Source organism: Tyto alba, unplaced genomic scaffold, assembly GCF_018691265.1.
Source record: "Tyto alba isolate M040663 unplaced genomic scaffold, T.alba_DEE_v4.0 Super-Scaffold_2, whole genome shotgun sequence".
In the NCBI taxonomy this organism is placed as follows: domain Eukaryota; kingdom Metazoa; phylum Chordata; class Aves; order Strigiformes; family Tytonidae; genus Tyto; species Tyto alba.
In genome coordinates, this window is record NW_024881282.1 from 28,724,315 (window position 1) to 28,741,939 (window position 17,625).

Genomic DNA, 17,625 nt, shown 5'->3' on the forward strand with positions numbered 1-17,625 from the left:
ACCACTCTCCTATCCCAGTGTGCCTGCTATTTAGACTAAAAGGTCCTCACGGCTAGGAGTGTCTTTACCAGCTAAAGTGCAGAAATGTCCTTCCAAGCTAGGACACACTTCTGCAGGGCAAATAGCAACAACAGCACTGAGGGGTCATGAAACACAACCAAGCTGAAGTAAAGTGGAGATCTAAGACTGTGAGTCAAAAAGAGACAGCCAGTGGCCTAAAAAATGCACTGTCCAAGATTAATTTGGCATAGAGGTATTTGTGATTAAATCCCATATCACTTAACTACTAAAATCAAAGGCTCCTTTAATTTCTTTTTTTCTGCACCCTATGTACTGTTACACTTATTTACCTCAGCAGTTGGGTTTTATTTTTAAGGGATAAACTGCTCACTAATTCTAGGAACTGGAGCAGAGATGTTTCATTCCTTTCAATATCTTTTTTTTTTTTTTTTTTTTTTCTGGCTTCTTTTTTCAAATACAACCTTGGTCTATTCCCACATGACACACAAGGGGGCCATTGACTCAGTGTATCTCCTTTCATTCTGCCTTTCATATGACCACACTGAACATCATGAATCATTGTACATGATACATAACACATCTCGATTTAAGCAATAGGTAGTGAATGACTAATCACCCCATATCAATTAAACTAATAGCAGCAATTTTTGTTGCACTGCATGCAATTTATTTATAATCACCCTATCTCAATTAAACTAATAGCAGCAATTTCTGTTGCACTGCATGGAACTCAGTGTGTTTTGACAAATGAAAATAAGTTGTTGTTTGCTTGGAGAGGGAATAAAGATGGAAAGTAGTCTTGTTTGTGGAAGAACTAAAAAAACGCTGAATAAATTTATCAGCTACGCCAATGAACAAAACTTTCCAACCCTACTATTTAAACCACAAACTTTTTGAAACAAGGACCTTTTCTTTTGTTGTGTCTCACCATACAATAATCATGTCAGATTTAACAACTGCATAACAAGGCACTAAGCTCAATCATGTGTATGCAATCAAGGATGAAAAAAAAACAGTCTTCCTACCTCTGGGCAATGATATGTTGCTTCTGAAGGTTTTGTTGTTAGTCATTCACAAAACGAGTCTGAAGTTACCACATCAGAGCCACCTGGGAAAAGTAGAGGTATCCTCCTTTTGGTGGCCCTGTGCTCTGATGACCACTGTGACTTTTAAGGTCTCCTGGTATTTGCTCAAATTAAAGCAACCTTTGGTCTGCTTTACTTCATAACCAGGGATTGGGCTGATTCTAACCCTAGAAATGTAGTACCCTTCTTGTCCTGTACCATGTGAGACCTGGTCTACTAGTTCTGCCTTAAAGCAGAGCAAATGTAAATGAGAGAAACATCTGGTCCCAATAACTAGAAACATGTTAAAAAAATAAAGATCTGTTTCTTACAGGATGATCAGCATCTAGTTCTGCTCCATAGCTGAGGATCTGATTGGCAAACCTGTCCAGCTCCTGGATACTTCTTGGGAACCATGGCACTGCAAAACAGAAAAGAAATAGAGACTAGTATGCTTCTTTGTTACTTGGTTAGGGGCCTCCTTCTTGTCCTTTCATCATAGATTTAAAGTATATGCAAGGGGATAAATTTTTGGGGCAGCAATGGTCTTTCCCTGTAGTAGGAGGCAAGAGCAAAACATGCAAGTTGTCTTTGTGAGAAACAAGCCCACATATATATAAAAAAAAGTTTTACTGGGGACAAAGTCAGTGGAGCAAAGAATACAGCGCTGGGCGCAATGGCATAACCTGCCCCAGCAGGGGCTTCTTTTTATAGTTCCAGTCCTCCTTTTTGTACCTGCGCAGTTACTTCTTCTTGGTTTCTTCAGGGCTGTCTCTCCCTGCACTTTTCCACTGCTTCACTACTTTTTGTCACAAAACAGACAGCTGCTGAGCGGGGGAGGCAACTGCAATGTTATATGTAACCTTCGGTTTAAACATGAAATCAAACAAAGAACAGTACAACACAGCCACGTCAAGCAACAAGTCCACTCGATTTCCTTCTTCCCCCCCCTCCCCGCTTCCTCCCCCCCAACTCCTTCCTCCCCCTAGTGGTCTTGGTGGTCCTCCGGGGGTGGGGGCTGGTGGGGGAGCAAAGTCCAGGTTCCTCTTCATCAGGAGATCTTCGCTTAACCCTTTTTCTGCCGTCTTCCATTCCTCTTTACATGATACCTAACCACAGACAACACCCCCCATCCTTTTGCTTGCCCAGCTCCACACAATGCCCAACCATATGCCTAACTTGTGATCAAAAAAGGCTTGCTTAACTGTTATAATTTTAACAACACTAATTTTTAATAACAGCTTTAGCCTGACTCAATAAAAGTAATTGTTTAATCACTTTTAGCAAAAGCAAAATTCTTCTGTTATTTATCACATCTTGAATTTGTGGCTGTTTTGCACTGTTGGAAGAATACAAAGCATCAGGAATGCCTAACCCCTGGCACAGAGCTAGCTTGTAATGTTTATGATTTTCTGTTTATTATTCTGGTCTCTTGGCTTACCAAAACATAGGAATTTTTCCAGAGTATCTTTCTTTCCACAGTAGCTAGAATCAGCCATTTCAAAGGAACAGCAAGAAACCCCTCAATAAGAATGCTAAGGGACTATTTGACCCTCTGAAAATCTCTTTCCAAGACCTAGGATGCTGAAATAAAATTATAAATGGCACCCTGATACCTCAGATGAGCATTGTATTACTGCAGTCATTACACAGTGATGCATGCATTTGATTAACATTCTGGGCCTGGTTCTCTATCACCTTGTAACTCACATACTATATGCCCTGCCTACGGCACAGCTGGAATATGAAATGAAACCATACTGACTACACAGCAGGTGAGGCCCATATGGCCCTCCCTTTACAGAAGAACACAAGGTGGAGGGCAAGGAAGAATCACAGGGCTTTCGAGAAATAATGTGTTCAGATAGAGGAAAGCAGAAGACAAGTGTCTTCATGGCAATTGCACTATGAGGAGAGGCTCTTTGCTGCTTGTGAGGTACATGAAGCAGTCATCCCAGGTCAGACCTCCTTCCTGAATCCACAAGCAAATTCACCCAGTCATCCAGGCAGTCCCCTGACACATGTCCCCTCGACAGCAAGAGGCCTGGCACACACGTGCAGTGGCTATACTAGGCTGCAGCTCCCTCTTCCATCTCCTCCAGCAGGATCCAGTTGCATAGTAAGCCAGAGACCCCCTTGTCAGCCACCACCAGTCCTGGCCACCCCAGCCCTCTGCAACGCTGAGACAGGGAAGCTCAATGGAAGGAGAGCAGGGACTGTGGGCCCTTTCCCCTCCCTTGCCCTGTCATCACTTCGGGAAGCGCATCAGTAGGTACCACCAGCAGCTGGGCACATCTTGGGAGCTGCCAGTGCTGCTGGGTTCGGCTTGCTTAGGCTTCCCTTCTGCTGCCCCATTCTTACCATTTTGTCCCTTTGACCCCAGCTGCCTGCCCCTTTTCATTTTCCCTCCCCTTCCCTTCTGCCTGAGTCAGGGGCTACAGCCATGCCTGGATTTAATAGCCTGTGAGGAACTTCTCACAAATACAACTAACTGCTCTTTGAGCCCATGTACACATCCGACACCAGGAAACTCTGCAGCACTGAGCTCTATCATTTCCTTACATGTAATCTGAAAAATTACTCTCTTTTGTTTTAAACTTGATTATTTAATTTGATATTAATTACTTGCTGCATACAAACATCATCTGTTTTTATTCACCTTCTCTAGGACACTTAGGATTTCATAGCTCTCTGTCAGACCCTCCATCTACCATCCGTCTTTCTGGCTGAGACCATGCCTGGGTATTTCAGGCACAGAAACCATGGGGTCTCTTTGAGCACTCTCATCACTTCTCTCTGTACCACTTTCAATTATACCGTGCTTTTTCTAAGGAAAGGACACAAGACCTCCACCTAAAGATGTACCCCATGCTCAGGCCATGCAACCAAGTCCCATATGCTCCCCACACCAAGCACAAGTCAGCAACACAGACTTCAAGGCTAATTATCACCCACAGGCCTGCAGGTGCTCTCAGCAGTTTATCAACAAAATGTTTGCAGTTTATTTAGTGACTTTCTTGCACAAACGAGTATCACTTGCTCAGTCAGTGCTTGGAAAACAGCTCATTCCTCTGCATGGCTCTCTGCTCAGCCAGGGGCACAGTCACTCAGCCATACCTCCCCGTCTGATTTTGGGGGAGTGAACCCCATCCCCACCCCGCAGCTGCTGCACAAGCTCCCCACGGTGCCATCCCAGACCTGACAGATGACCTACGGGATAAGAAGATCACTCAGGACTATTCAGCCTTGCTTTCTGCTGAGCCTAACAACACGGAGGGCACTTGTGGTGCCGGGTTTTTGGAGGGCACCCATACCGGTGGGCCGCTGGAGCAAAGGCAGCCGATTTGCAGGGCACACTTTGGGCGGCCACGGCTCAGCCCCACGCAGAATGACCTGACCTACTGTCCCCCCCCCCACCAGCCTGTCTCCATCCAACGCTCCGGCCGGGACCCTCAGCCTTCAGGCCAGCCGGGGAGCGCGGGCAGCTGTGGCTGCCGGCCGGGGGAGGCCGCGGCCTACCCAGACCCGGCCTGGCAGCGCTCCCGGCCGCGCCGCCCCCTCTCCCGCCCAGCACAAGCGGGTTTTGGTCCCCCCGCTTTCCGAGCTGCACGCTCTTCTGCTTTGCCCTAAAAACCTGACCTGAACAAGTCACTAGATGGCAGCAGCAGTCCCAGGAAGATCTTCCCAAAAGACTCCTGGCTGTGTGCGCCCCTACCTTTCTAGTTTCTCCAGAAATACCTTGCTGTTAGCAACCTTCCTGCACCTCCAACCCCTTGAGCTAAATTACTCGGAGGGGGCGATTAGAAAAAGGTGTGTTTGAGTCCTAGAGAAGAGTCACTACTCACTCACACCTTCTGTAGGGTGAGCACACCCAGCTATCACACCCCTGTTTTGTAGCTGGGCAGCAGGGAACTGAGTTTATGTCCTAGCTCTGTCACTGAGCTCTGTGTGATGGTGGGGGAATCACTTTGCTGTTTTGTGCTTCAGACCCCCTGCTAGCAGGTTGGAGTGAGGCATGCTGATAAATGTTTTGGGATTAGGCAGTGGGAAATAAAAGCTGTCTGGCAGCCCCACAGAAAGGGATTTGTCAGTGTTAGAGTGAAAAACTGCTATTGCCAGGGACATGATATTCCCTGAAGTGTCCAGGCTGCACAGGCAAATTGGCAGTGGCTGAAGTCTGCACTGGATTCCAGCAGTGATGTCTGTAAGGTTTTGCTGCCCTGAATCAGAAAGGTCTATGTGAGCAGTGTTTGAATCACTACAACTTCAAGAATGGATAAAATGGATATATAAGTGACTTACTTTTATCAAATACATTTTATTCTCAAGACCCTCAGAGTACTTGGTGAAGAGCTCATGATGAGCTCTGGGACAGACTGACCCCTGGGCTGATGCAGTGTCAGTCCCAGACACATAGGTGGGTGGCTTGTTTTTCCCCTACACAGAAGCAGCACCTTATTTTCTAGGCATGCAGCCCCTATAGGAACCTGACCTATTTTCAGCAGATCTCTGCCCTCCTCCCAGGTTCCCCCACACATCAGCAGTAGCTAAGAGAGCACAACTCTGAGCTCACAGATCTGGATGAAAGGGGCAGGCTGTGAAAGGGAATTCCTGAGGATGCGCAGTGCTATTTGCAACAGCATGGCTGAAGTTAAGTCGGGTCCTGGAAAGTTCTGAGCCTTCTCAGCTCTCGTGGAAACAAGAATCAATGGTCCTGAGCACAACCCCAGGGCAGGCACTGCATCAAGTACATACAGCCCTCACGTCGGGGACCAAGGTGCAAAAGGACTACTGGGCCTTCTGCCTAGCTGTGCTGTGCCAGGAGGCTGTCCTCATCCCTCTCAGCAGCTATTTAAAAGATCAAATCAAATTACCCCCTGACTGAATCTATCCCACATTTTGTTTGCAACATCCTCCTCCAGCCTGTCTGCCAGACTCGCTGTCTGTCTGCATGGCCATTAATGAATTTCCAGGGCAGGCTGTTGCAACACTGGGCCTCTGTGAAGGTCTGAAGAGCAAACGTGGGCTGATCAGTAATAAATATTGATTTGTCTGTAAGTGAAACAGCAGCATTTATGGGATTGTGCTGGACACCCAAGTGGTGACCAAATTACCATGGGGTCAAATGCTTAGCAGAATGCTAATAAGCCATTTATATGAGAGGCAGCAAAGCAGGGGCAGCAAGGACTTCTGCAGAACTCTTCCATTTGGACCATTGTGAGGAGGGTCAAAGACAGGTCTATGCAATTTATAGCAGTTCAAGGCCCAGGTTTAGCCCTTTTTTAAACAGTTCCAAATGCTTTGGCCAGCCTCAGGGTTTGGCAAACAAGGCCCCTACAGAACATCAGCTCCCAGCCTGTCTCAGAAATGCAATAAATTGTCTGCATTTCCCTAATGCTGCAACAAAATAATATTTAATTCTTTTTTTTCATGGGCTCCAAGTGGACTGCACATACCCCTCTTGTTTCCCAAAAGAGCCATGAAGACATGCACTGTGTTTTCACAACAAATCTTCCCATCTCTACAAAGGGCTTTTGGCCCAGTGACTGCTAGCCGCTCTCATCTGAAGTTCTAAAACTACCTTTGGATTTAGAGCACTTTGCTGACCTGCTCTCAGCTAAAATTACACTGTTGATCTAAATCTGGTAATTGTAACTATTTGGGTGTGTCAAAGGGAAACCAAAATTACATTTTTCATTTAATTGAGGAAAGACCCTAAAAGCAGCTAAGGTGACCAGACAAACAAATAAATAAATAAATAAATAAGCATTTCATTTATCCATTGCCCAATAAAGCACGTACACACATGTTTAATACTGAACCACACAGAAGGGGCAGAATACAGATATTTCCTGACTGTCCACAAAGCAGTGCCCTAAGAATGGCACTGTGTGCTTCCTACAGGAAACTGAGCAAAATAAGGGTGTTTTTTTTCTCAAATCATGAGCATGAGCAAAATGAATCCTTAGCAAGGAAAGGCTGATAGCATCTTTAGGCAATAGCGAAAGAATCGGTCACATGGGAGCCTGGACTGCCTCCAGGAGAAAACCTTCCCAGCCTTTACCTGCCCACTGAGAAGAGTGTGACAATATCCCCATAAACGATATTTATGAGATTTTGCTCCCTGGAAGCATATTGTTCTCATTCTGTGTTTTAGGAATAAAATTTCACACAAGCGCATCTGTGAATTATGACTGGATTTGCTAGGAGGATACATTTGAAAAGCAAGCTGACCTAAAAGACACCACGAGGCCTGTTATTTGTTAATGCCATCACTGATAAAGGACAGCATCTCACCACACTTCCTACAGCTCAGGCTGTTCCCATCTCACTCTGTCCTTGTAGCTGGCTCAGCCCAGAATTTGCCACCCACAGTTCATCCCCTAAACAGAGCTTGTTTTGGCCTTTCAAAACGTGGTCCTTTGGGGATTGCAGTTTGACTGGATCCTTCTGCTCATGAAAGAAGTTGAAACTGGAGGGAAAAAAAAAAAAAAATGGAAAAAGGAAAGGGCAAAAAGAAATATCAATCTTTCTCTCTTTCCTTGGCAATAAATTGCTCCCACTTTATACTATTTCTGAATTACTGAAACTAACAAACAAGCACAAGTTATCCTCTCAGACAGAAGGGGATCAAGTCCCTTTCTGCAGCACCGACAGGATAATCTAGCTCAAAAAACCTTTGATCAATCCAGTAACATGCAGTGAAATTCTAATCCTACAGCTGACCATGGGAGTTTGGCTTCTGTGAGGTCAGAATTTCACTCACAAGCTTTTCTTGACTGATATTTAGAGCTGTATCTCTATTTGACTCTGGCCTATGCTTATATGTGACTCTATTATTTAATAAACTTTATTATTAACTTCTTAATAATAATTAGAAAAATAAAAGTAATGGAAATCCCTGCTAAACCCTGTAGCTTTCTTCTGGAAATAAAAAAGCCCCCAAAAGAGAACCTCTTTAATTTGACATGATCATAAATCACCTAATCAACCTTTTGTCCCTTCGTCTCATGAATGGAAAGAACTGACTCCAAAGAGTAGCTGCCTTCTTCTTTTTCATCTTCAAATGTAATGTCATGGGTAGGACACAAAGGAAACAGTAAAAGGATTACCAGCACTGATCCCAAGAAGGTATTAATGTCCTTTCATGTTGTTCCTAGGAAGGAAGAGGAAGATCCAGACCTAAAGTATTTAAAGTCTGAAATCCTATTAAATTCACATCTGTTATCTGAAGAGACATTTAAGTATGTCTCAGACTGGATGCTGGACAGCCACCACTGTACCAAGCAGCCTCAACTCCATCAAATCTCTGAGAATCAGGAGCATGGAAAACTCACAAAATCTTTCCTTGTTTCCCTCTGAAGGCAGAATTACAACTGGCATCAGTTAGATTTCTTGCAGGAATGGAGAGTTATTCCTGCTCCCACCAAAGTAGATGGCAGACCCTCCCTAGTTTCAATAGCAGGAGTGAGGGACACACAAGCTTGAAAAGTGGGGAGGCAGATGGATGGTGTTGGACTCACATGTACCTGTATGAGGGAGAGAGTGGAGGGAGTGGGGGGGATGGTGACCCCATGGGACTTTTCCTTCCCTCCTCTCATCTCAGCCCAGAGGTGCAAGAGTCCCACAAGGATGGGGCTGCACCAGCCAGCAGCCAGGGTCTTTCCAATTGGAAAGTGAATCCAGGTGTTCAAAGGGACATGCCAGCCCTGGGGAGTGCAGGAGGGAAATCCCTCCCTCTGCCCCATGAGGATGCCACCACTCCATCCCAGGCCTTGCACAGGACTGGGCTCTTGTCACCTCTGCTACACCACAAGGTTTGTGCCAGCATGATTTGTGAAGTTCCAGAGATATTTGGCATGGGGGAAGGCACTGCGTCAGCACTTCACTGACACTTTTTGTTTTGTTATGCTTCCCTTTACCATCAGTTCCTACCTGAATAAGGAGAATCTGGAAGGCAACTGGACTTTGTGTGAAGGATCCATCAAATAAACAGCAAATGAGCAACCCCTGGTTTAATAAATAGTTAACAAATTGCTCACCAGAGCAATGGAGTCCTGATAGCCCATAGTTGCATCTAGGTTTTATCTAATCTACTGGACACTCTCCAGAGAAGAGCAACAAGACCAACCACAAGCCCAGAAACCAGGTGTCCCAAGAAGGGAGGGCTGAGGTTGGGCAGGGTACTGTCACCTGAGACCGAAAAGGCTTGTCTAAAGATGAAGAGTATCTTCTGTTCCCAGTGTCCAAGGCAGGCAGGGGGAGAAGTCATCAGCTCTCAGTGCAGCAAGGGAGACTGCTCAGAGCAGGCCAGCCCTGCAGCGCAGAGCTGTGGAGCCCAGATCTCCACTGCTCAGGGCAGATGATGGTTTAGCTGGTCCTGCATTTTGCCAGGGGATAAACCACATAACCTCTTGCAGGACTTTCCTCCCCACCTTATGATTTAAAATTTTACATCTATTTTTAAGATGCTCTATCACAATTGTAACATACTCACCTGCCAGTGCAGGCTTTATTGGACTGACTCTGAATGGACTCACTATACAAGATGGCAAAGTCTGACTGGGTCCACAGGGTCTGTGTAGCACTTAAATATTAAAATACAGCTTCTTTTCACCTGAGTGCTCTCTGGGATATATGTTCAAGAAGGCGTAGTTCCCCAGCTGGGATACACAACACACAGGCATTGTAAATGTCTCCAGGACATCGTTCTGGTGACATCCCTGGGGACTCCAGGAATCCATCCTTCCTTAGGAAGGTGAAAGGCAGTCTTCAATAGATGACATTTTTTCCACAAAATGGCACTGTAGAGGCTTGACTGCTGGGTACTGAACAGACACAGATTTGTTGTGGGGACAGCATGGGAGGGAAAATGAGGCAGACCAAGTCCTGGATTTCTCAGGAGAATTGATCTACCATCTGCAAGCCAAGTCCATGCATGCAGCTGCAGATTCTGCTGGAACCATTTGCCTTTTTAAATTTTGATCAAGTTCATGTGGGTTTTTTGAATCAGGGTGGACAGTAAACAAACAGATGTAGTGCATCCCACATGAAGATCCTTGTTGTCTGAATTCTCATGTGGTCAGAGAACATAGGAAAAGGCTTAAAGTGTACAAGCCCTGCAGTGCTTTCGGTGGTCCAAAGGCTATGAGATGGTAGTCAGAGATTCAGGGGACATGTCATTGGGCTTGACAAGCTAACCTATCTGCATTAAATAAGGTTGTGTAGGTCCCACCTGCACCCCTGTTATTCCTTCACGTTACAGATGTGTATCAAAAGATAGAGCAGAAAGTAGATGTACCTACTTCCTGCACCATTGTTTGGGGATTTACAAGCTGAGCCCTTATCCTGTAACTCCAATCATCCTTTGATCCCTGTTAAATTCTGCAGGTAGTATAACAAGCTACCACAACAAGGCTGCTTAAGAGACTGTGACTGATGCCAACTAACCAGTCAGATGACAACATAACACCCTAACACCAGTTCCTAGGAGACATAGTCAAAGCATGGCAAAAGGTAGAGTGTGGCAGTTTACACGGAGAGAAAATCTCCAAATTAAAAAGCTTACAACATAGTCAGAATAAGCAGAGGTATGGAAATGCAGCCATAGAGATCCAAGAGGACCTCTTTTGCTACAGGAAAAAGAAGTCATTTAAGTATGTGATGTAAATATCCGTTGTCAATGTAATCCTTGTCCGTGTATCCTTACCAGTGTCCTTCTTCTTTGTTCGTGAAAGCTCATGGACTGTTGCTCCGATATCATTTCTCAAGGACTTGATGATCTTGTCCAGCGCTGGGATATTCTTGCCTTCCAAGTTAATGAAGAATTCATACTCATCCTTGTTGAGACGGGAAGGTCGGGACTCAATGTGGGTCAGGTTTATACCTTTTTCCTATGAGAAAGAGAGATTTTGGTCCCACAGGTTTTGGGGGAAGAAATACAACATAAAGACTAGCTAAAATTAATGTGTCGGTCAACAACCCATACTATACAATCCAAATAACTCAAAAGTAGAGACTTGCCTCTGGTGGCCACTGGACTTTCTCAACAGGAAGAGAGACAAAAAGGAAGAATGAGAAGGATGTGGGAATCACCCTTGTGCAGAGCACCAACATAAAGACCATGCTCTACATAAACCTTTGAAAAAGGTGGAAGTGGGATATAAGTTGTAAACAAGGTTTGTATTGTAAATGGTGACTCCAGTACCACAGGTACATAAAGGGAGCTTGCAAGACCATTTCCCCAGGTTCAACATGGGAATTAGGTGTTCCACCTGTAGAGAAGAAAGTTAATTCAGTATTTACGAGCACCCTGAAAGGAGATTGGAAAATCAAGCAGCTGGGCACCCTGCGAGATACGCTTCTATCAAGACACTGCAGAGTCACCTGCAAAGCTTCCTTCTGAGTTTCCAGGGCTGTGAGCAGGTGCTGGGCAGAGATCCAAAGGGAAACCTGGATCTGCACCAAAAAGGCCTCCCAGGTTTGTGCAAATAAAAACATGGGTGTTCTAAATCACAGAATCACAAAATCACAGAATCACAGAATAGCTGATGTTGGATGGGGCCTCTAGAGATCATCTAGTCCAACAGTTTGCTTAGGCAGGATCTGCTAAAGCAGATTGCTCGGGACTCAGTCCAGTCAAGTTTTTAGTATCTCCACAGACAGAGACTCCACAACCTCTCTGGACAACTGCTCCGGAATCCGATCACTCTCAAAGTAGTCTTTTTTTTTAGCACAGAAATTCAAATTCCATCTCACTAAATATCTTCACTGACCAGTAGCAGTGTTTCCTAGTTCTGAAGAAAAGGATTATTGACAACTATAGTTTTGATGACTCTGACTACTGAGTACCTGACCTCACACATGCCACCATGTCAATTTGTAAAGCACCAAATAGCTAAAAGTCCTATTTTTCCAGTCACTTAAACACAAGTCCAGGAAAATCTACCTTAGTTTAGCTGAACTCAGATGTTTTCCTGAGCACTGTTATTTGAATATGAAAATGTTACTTTCTTTTTTTTTTTTTTTTGAGAAAAACCTTTTAAACAGATTTTGGTTGGTGCTGACTTTATCACCTGACCTTTCTGTCAGGCTCACACTGGAGCCATGGCCACAGAATGCTGAGGCCAGGTCTGGGCTTCTGTCCCCTAGGAGGAATAGGCAAACCCCTGAAGGAAATTTGGGCCTAAATATCAACCACAGAAGACTCAGAGGAGCTGACACAGAGTGCTTAGCAGCTCCGGAGAAGCTTTTGTTTTGATGCTTTCAGGCTTAAGAAGACCCCAAACTACACAGGGGGAAGCGATGGCCCCGCTGGTGTCAGTGTCAAACCCCCTGCTGCAGTGGGGTCAGGATTTCATCCATGAAGAAACGCTGCGAGGAGCTACTTGTGACCTACAGGGAAGAAAGAGGGAAGCTTTTTTTCTATACCTCCCTCTAGTTTGAGCTCCTCAAGCCTTTAAGGTTTTCTTTGCTCCTCTCAGTGCTTGCACAGTGCAGGGGGGCATCTGGCCATCAGTGGCAAAGCCCTCATTCACTCCACCACAAAAGGCAGTTTATTACTTGGTAGGAAACAGCATTCATGTCATTCCTCTGTTTTCTGAGTGTCGCACGCTACAGATGAACTTAAATTGTTTGGCTAGATACCAATACAATAAGTTGAAAAGGTCAAAAGCGCATTCACCAACTGCTGCTCTTAAGAGATGCTCTCCTCACAGGGCTGTCTGGGGGAGAGAATGGCTACCACTGTCCTGGGCCCCGAGGACAATTTGTTTTAGGCCTCCAAAGCCCCATTTCACAAACAGACTGCACATTGTACCCTCAACTTGATGAGGCACTGGGAGGTGGGGCTGCCCGGAGCTGGAAGTTCAGATGACTCAGGGCTGGAAAGCTTTTGACAGAGATCAGGCAGAGGGGGCTGCCAGCCCCTTGGCCACGGACACACCATGGAAAGCATTGTGGCAACATGTGGCTGGCACTCAGAGCTTGGCGCCATTCAGCTGCTCCGTATAGCTACTCACAAAGGTGGAGAGTGAGTGTAAAACCTCCCCCTGCCAAAGGCTCGGCTCAGGCACACTGAGGTGCTGCCTTCCTTTCACTTTGCACTGGTGTGTTGTTCTCTGTCTCTGTGTAGATTTTCAGGGGAATGGGGTCCTGGGCCCTAACTAGGCTTTCTGCCTCTTGCAGAGGCTATGATAACATGGACCTCTCTTTGGTGGCCATTATCCCCTGCTTCCTTCCCCCACCCACAAGTGTTCATCCCTGCCTCGGCATCCCACCCCTGGAGATAGCAGAGCTGTTTCAGAGATCACACAGACACCTCAATTATATCCTTTTTTTTTTTTTTTTTTGGCCAGGTGACTTTTCCACTGTGCCAGGTCTCCAAACTGGCTCAACAAGCAGCTGCACAAACAGTGGTGCCCACAAAATGGGGGGGAATGGTGCAGGGGTTGGGAATGAAGTGACAAGTGGCAAGGTTGGCACAAGCCATGATTAAGGAAGCAGGATCACCAGTGCCTCCCAAAGTATTGCGACAACCTAAGAGAGTGGGAAAATGGAAAAAAAAAAAAAATAAAAGAAGACAAGGAGAAAGGAGCTCATGAAGAGAATCACCTCCTTTCTTACACCTGAAATAAGCAGAACTACTTCCCTCAGAGAGTGAAGCCGGTTTGATGTTTATTTGAGGGGTGCCTGCAGCACAGCAATGTGCAGAGCCAACCCGTTACCTCTTCGTGCTGAGGCTTCAGGACCTCACAGCAGAGAAGCTGAAGGGAGAACCCTTCTGGTGGCTGTTTTCAAAGCAAGAATTCAGCAGCATATGTCCAACTCCCTGAACTGGCACTCCTGGAGAAACATGCTCTCATATGCTGTGCCTTGCTACTAAGCCCCTGATTTCAAAATATTTACAGTGGATCTGTTACTAGAGTTGTTTTATAAATCTCAATTTCATGCTAGTCCAACTACTCCACCTAGTGTTTAATCTTCATAGTTTCACATTGTTCAACACTTTTTTGCATCCTCAGTAGTGTCAAATCTTGCAATTGCATCATTTCTCACAGTAGTTGATGCTTTATTTAAAGCTCCAACTTCTGGAAACAAATGGTTACCTGAAAAAGGAGAATAGGGGCATTTTTTGGTTTAGTTGTTTATTTTGAGCAGGTTTCCGATCTCTCTGTGTTTTTAGTAGAGCTTGAAGTCTTGACAATATATGCCCTTAAAAGACAGCTACTAAAAATTCTGTATTTATTTTATGGCACTTGATGATTTCTGAGATATTTTTTGTTGATGGAACCTAATTCATAACCTAACTTGTTTTGGAAGACCTGGGATGTCACATGTTTGAGACTGGATTCACACCTGAATTGGTCTCTTCTGCTTTTCCTGTTTTAGAGCTGGTAGGAATCAGACGAGCCCATGGCTTGAGATTAGATATGCTTTTGTTGAATTTGCCCCATCATCCATTGCAGCTGCAAAGAACTTGCAGTAGGTTGGTGCTTCTCTACTTCTCCTCAGGTTTATGACCAGCATAGAGGTTGAGTCTCTCCTACATGGACACATTTTATCATATAACCAAGTGTCTGCTGGAGTGCTTCTGTATTGGTAGATGAGGGGTAGCTGTTCACCTTGCATTTATTTCAAAGCATTAATATACTTTTTAGCAAGTAAAATCTCAGAACAGATTTTGCCTTGGGGACTGAGGGTAGCATTAGGTGTAACACCTAATGGAGATCACAAGTGTACAGCATTGCCAGATCCCTTGAAGTTAGCAGAGGTCACTCCAAATTTCTTGCTTTTTTTCTTAAAACCTCCACTCCTGGGTGTGAAAGATCTCAGCTTTCATTATTTGAATATCCAAGTCAACTGTATCTCTATCACTCCCCATTAGAGAAAGAAGTCTCAAGACATGTTCTCAGAGCTCAAAAATCAAGTTAGAACTAAGTTCATTTTGTGTAAGCCATCATTTTTGAATGACAGGGGTTAGTAATAGAGATATCCATTTACAACAGATACAATGGTGGACACAGGAGATCACCCATCTCCCTGCCTGCCTCATCCCACAGTGCTGGCTTGCAGCCCTGGGTCCCTCTCAGAGGCCATGAAGCAGTTCCAGCCCCTTCCCCGGGTTATTCCAGTTACGCCAATCAGGTGTCTCCAGCACTGCAGCTGCCCCACACCAGCAGGATCAAACCAGCCTGGTGTTATACTACATCGGCTGTCTTGCAGAGGGCACCGCCAAGAGAATTTAGTTCCACCCCCAGAGAGTTTAATAGCCTGATCATTGGAAACAAAAAATTGTGTTTTCATAGCTACACAGGGAATCTTTCAGTGAGGATTGATACTTTCTGGGAATGTTATGGGCTACTGCTTCTCATGGCATTCCTATGTCCTTCTGTTTCTGCATTACTAAATGCTCCTGTATATGGCTGCTAAAACTAAGTACAGCTGTGAATTCCAACTGCAGCTTGTCTTCATGACTGTTGTCATAAAGTAAGTTTGGCTTCATCAGGAGAGCCCACATTGTTACCAGATGAAGAACTGTCAGCAGCTCTACTGTGCCGCTAATCAACATTCAGTGAGAATTTGGGTGAAAACTCCCAAAACAAGGATTTACTTGCACTTCCTGATACAAAAAAAAAAAAAAAAAAAACAAAAAACAAAACAAAAAAATTTACATATTCTTTTAACCCTTATGTGGCACCTTAAATGCAACACCCTTGTCATGGGCTAGTTCAGAGCTTCCTGAAGGGGGACAGTTTCAGAAGCACAAGTAGAAACTCAGTGCCTAATTTTCACAGGAGATCAGGGGAATTAGGAAATTACAGCAATGCCTTCATCTGTGGTTTCCCAAAGCGAAGGCAAAGGCAGCTGTCTGGTTCAGATTTATTGTCCAAATGTCTGCTTCTCAGCTGAAGACAGTGCTTCCCCATCTTCTCCTTCACATCTGCTAGGGTCTTTCTCCCATGACAAACTCATGGGGGCAAAGGGACCCAGAGCTGGCCTGTGTCAGGAAAGAGCTCCAAAGGACAGCCAGCCCTGGAGCAGCCCCTGGTGTCCATCACTCAACACTTCTGCTCCAACCCTAAGGTTTGGTATGAAGCTTCAGCACAATCTATCCACAAAACATGTGGAGCAGGACAAACCAAAAAGCGTATTTGGCAGTATGTGGCACTCAACGATCACCTAACAAGAGAGCACTCCTCTCTTTAAACTCGTGTTGGTTTATAAGATCAAAGAGTCCTGCTCTCCTGGCCCTGGAAAGAGGAGAGCTCAGACTGAGGGCATGGATTTGGAGCAGTGATTTCAGGTGTAATAAAATGACTGTAGCTGTGCATACACATGCTATGATGAAAAAAGAAGTCTCTTGGTAGAGGCATGCCTGGTCTGATCACCTATCACTGCAGAGACCTCCAACACACCCCCTGGCCAAAGTGACTGCTCGCTTCTCCTGATTTGGAAACAACCCACAACACTGCAGAGCCAATACTTTCCTGAGGAACAGAGAGATAACAGTCACTTTGGACTTTCTGTTGAATAAAGTAACCTCCTAAACAGAAAAAGAGCACAGTCATCTTTGCTGGCTCTGAAAAGCACAAGGTCTTATTTAGTACAGCCCGTTACTCTCATCCAGTCCTCCCACGGAGCAGTAACTTACTCCAGGAGCAGAAGTACTACTCGGTGCAAATCAGTGGGGCTGCTTTTGAGCTAGATCTATCCATTGTAAGTAACACCACTGATATCTGGACCTTGCACTGAAGTCCTGCTCTGTCTCTGGGAAGGTCACATCAGTGAAGAGAAGATGGAAGGCTCCTCTATGAGAATGGGTTGATCAAACATATAATATATTCCAACCCACTGTTTGCCACATACTACAGCTGACATGTCTTCTACTATCTGTAAACCCATCAGGAAAAGAACTGTGAAGGAGATTAATGTACTCACAAAGTGTCCTGGGTTGAGTGAGTGGTGGAGTTTTTTGGTGGCAGGGGAGGGGGCTATTGGGGCGGCCCCCTGTGAGAAGCTTCTCGAAGCTCCCCCAGCTCCAAGTCAGGTCCACTTCTGTTTGGGAAATTGAGCCAATCAGCTGCTCCTCTGTGATAACGTATTTAAGAAGGGACATGGTGTCAGGCAGTCGGACTTGTGAGGAGGAGTTGCTGCAGCTGCATGAACACCAAGGTCAGTGGAGGAGCGGAGGAAGAAAGGAGGAGGGAGGTGTGCCTGAGCAGAGACCCCCCTGTGTCCTGTGGTGAGACAGCAGGGCGGCCCCCCCCGCCACCCATGAATATCTACGGTGGAGCAGACATTGATTTATGGCCTGTTGCTCCTGCTCGGCTGATCAAGGTTCTGTGCCCGAAGAAGGCTGGGGTCTCATGGGAAAAGGTAGCCCCGCTGCTGTAATTCAGTGCTGGGAGGATTGCAGCATGCGAGGGTGTCCCACGCTGGAGCAGCTCAGGAAGGGCTGCAGCCGTGGGAGGGAATCCAGTTGGAGGAAGTTAGTGACCCATGACGGAGCAGTGTGGGGAATGCTGAGGCCCATGGGAGG

At 45.6% G+C, this 17,625-nt stretch overlaps 1 protein-coding gene across 1 annotated transcript in view; it reads right to left on the reverse strand.

The window, feature by feature from the left end:
• Window positions 1–17,625, reverse strand: part of LOC104367747 (phenylalanine-4-hydroxylase) — a 42,330-nt gene that overhangs the window by 15,420 nt on the left and 9,285 nt on the right. The window contains exons 3-4 of the mRNA XM_033008020.1: window positions 10,795–10,978; window positions 1,418–1,506 (exon numbers count right to left, since the gene is read on the reverse strand). Coding sequence (XP_032863911.1) covers window positions 1,418–1,506; window positions 10,795–10,978 — 273 coding nt within the window. The remainder of the gene's footprint in view (window positions 1–1,417; window positions 1,507–10,794; window positions 10,979–17,625) is intronic.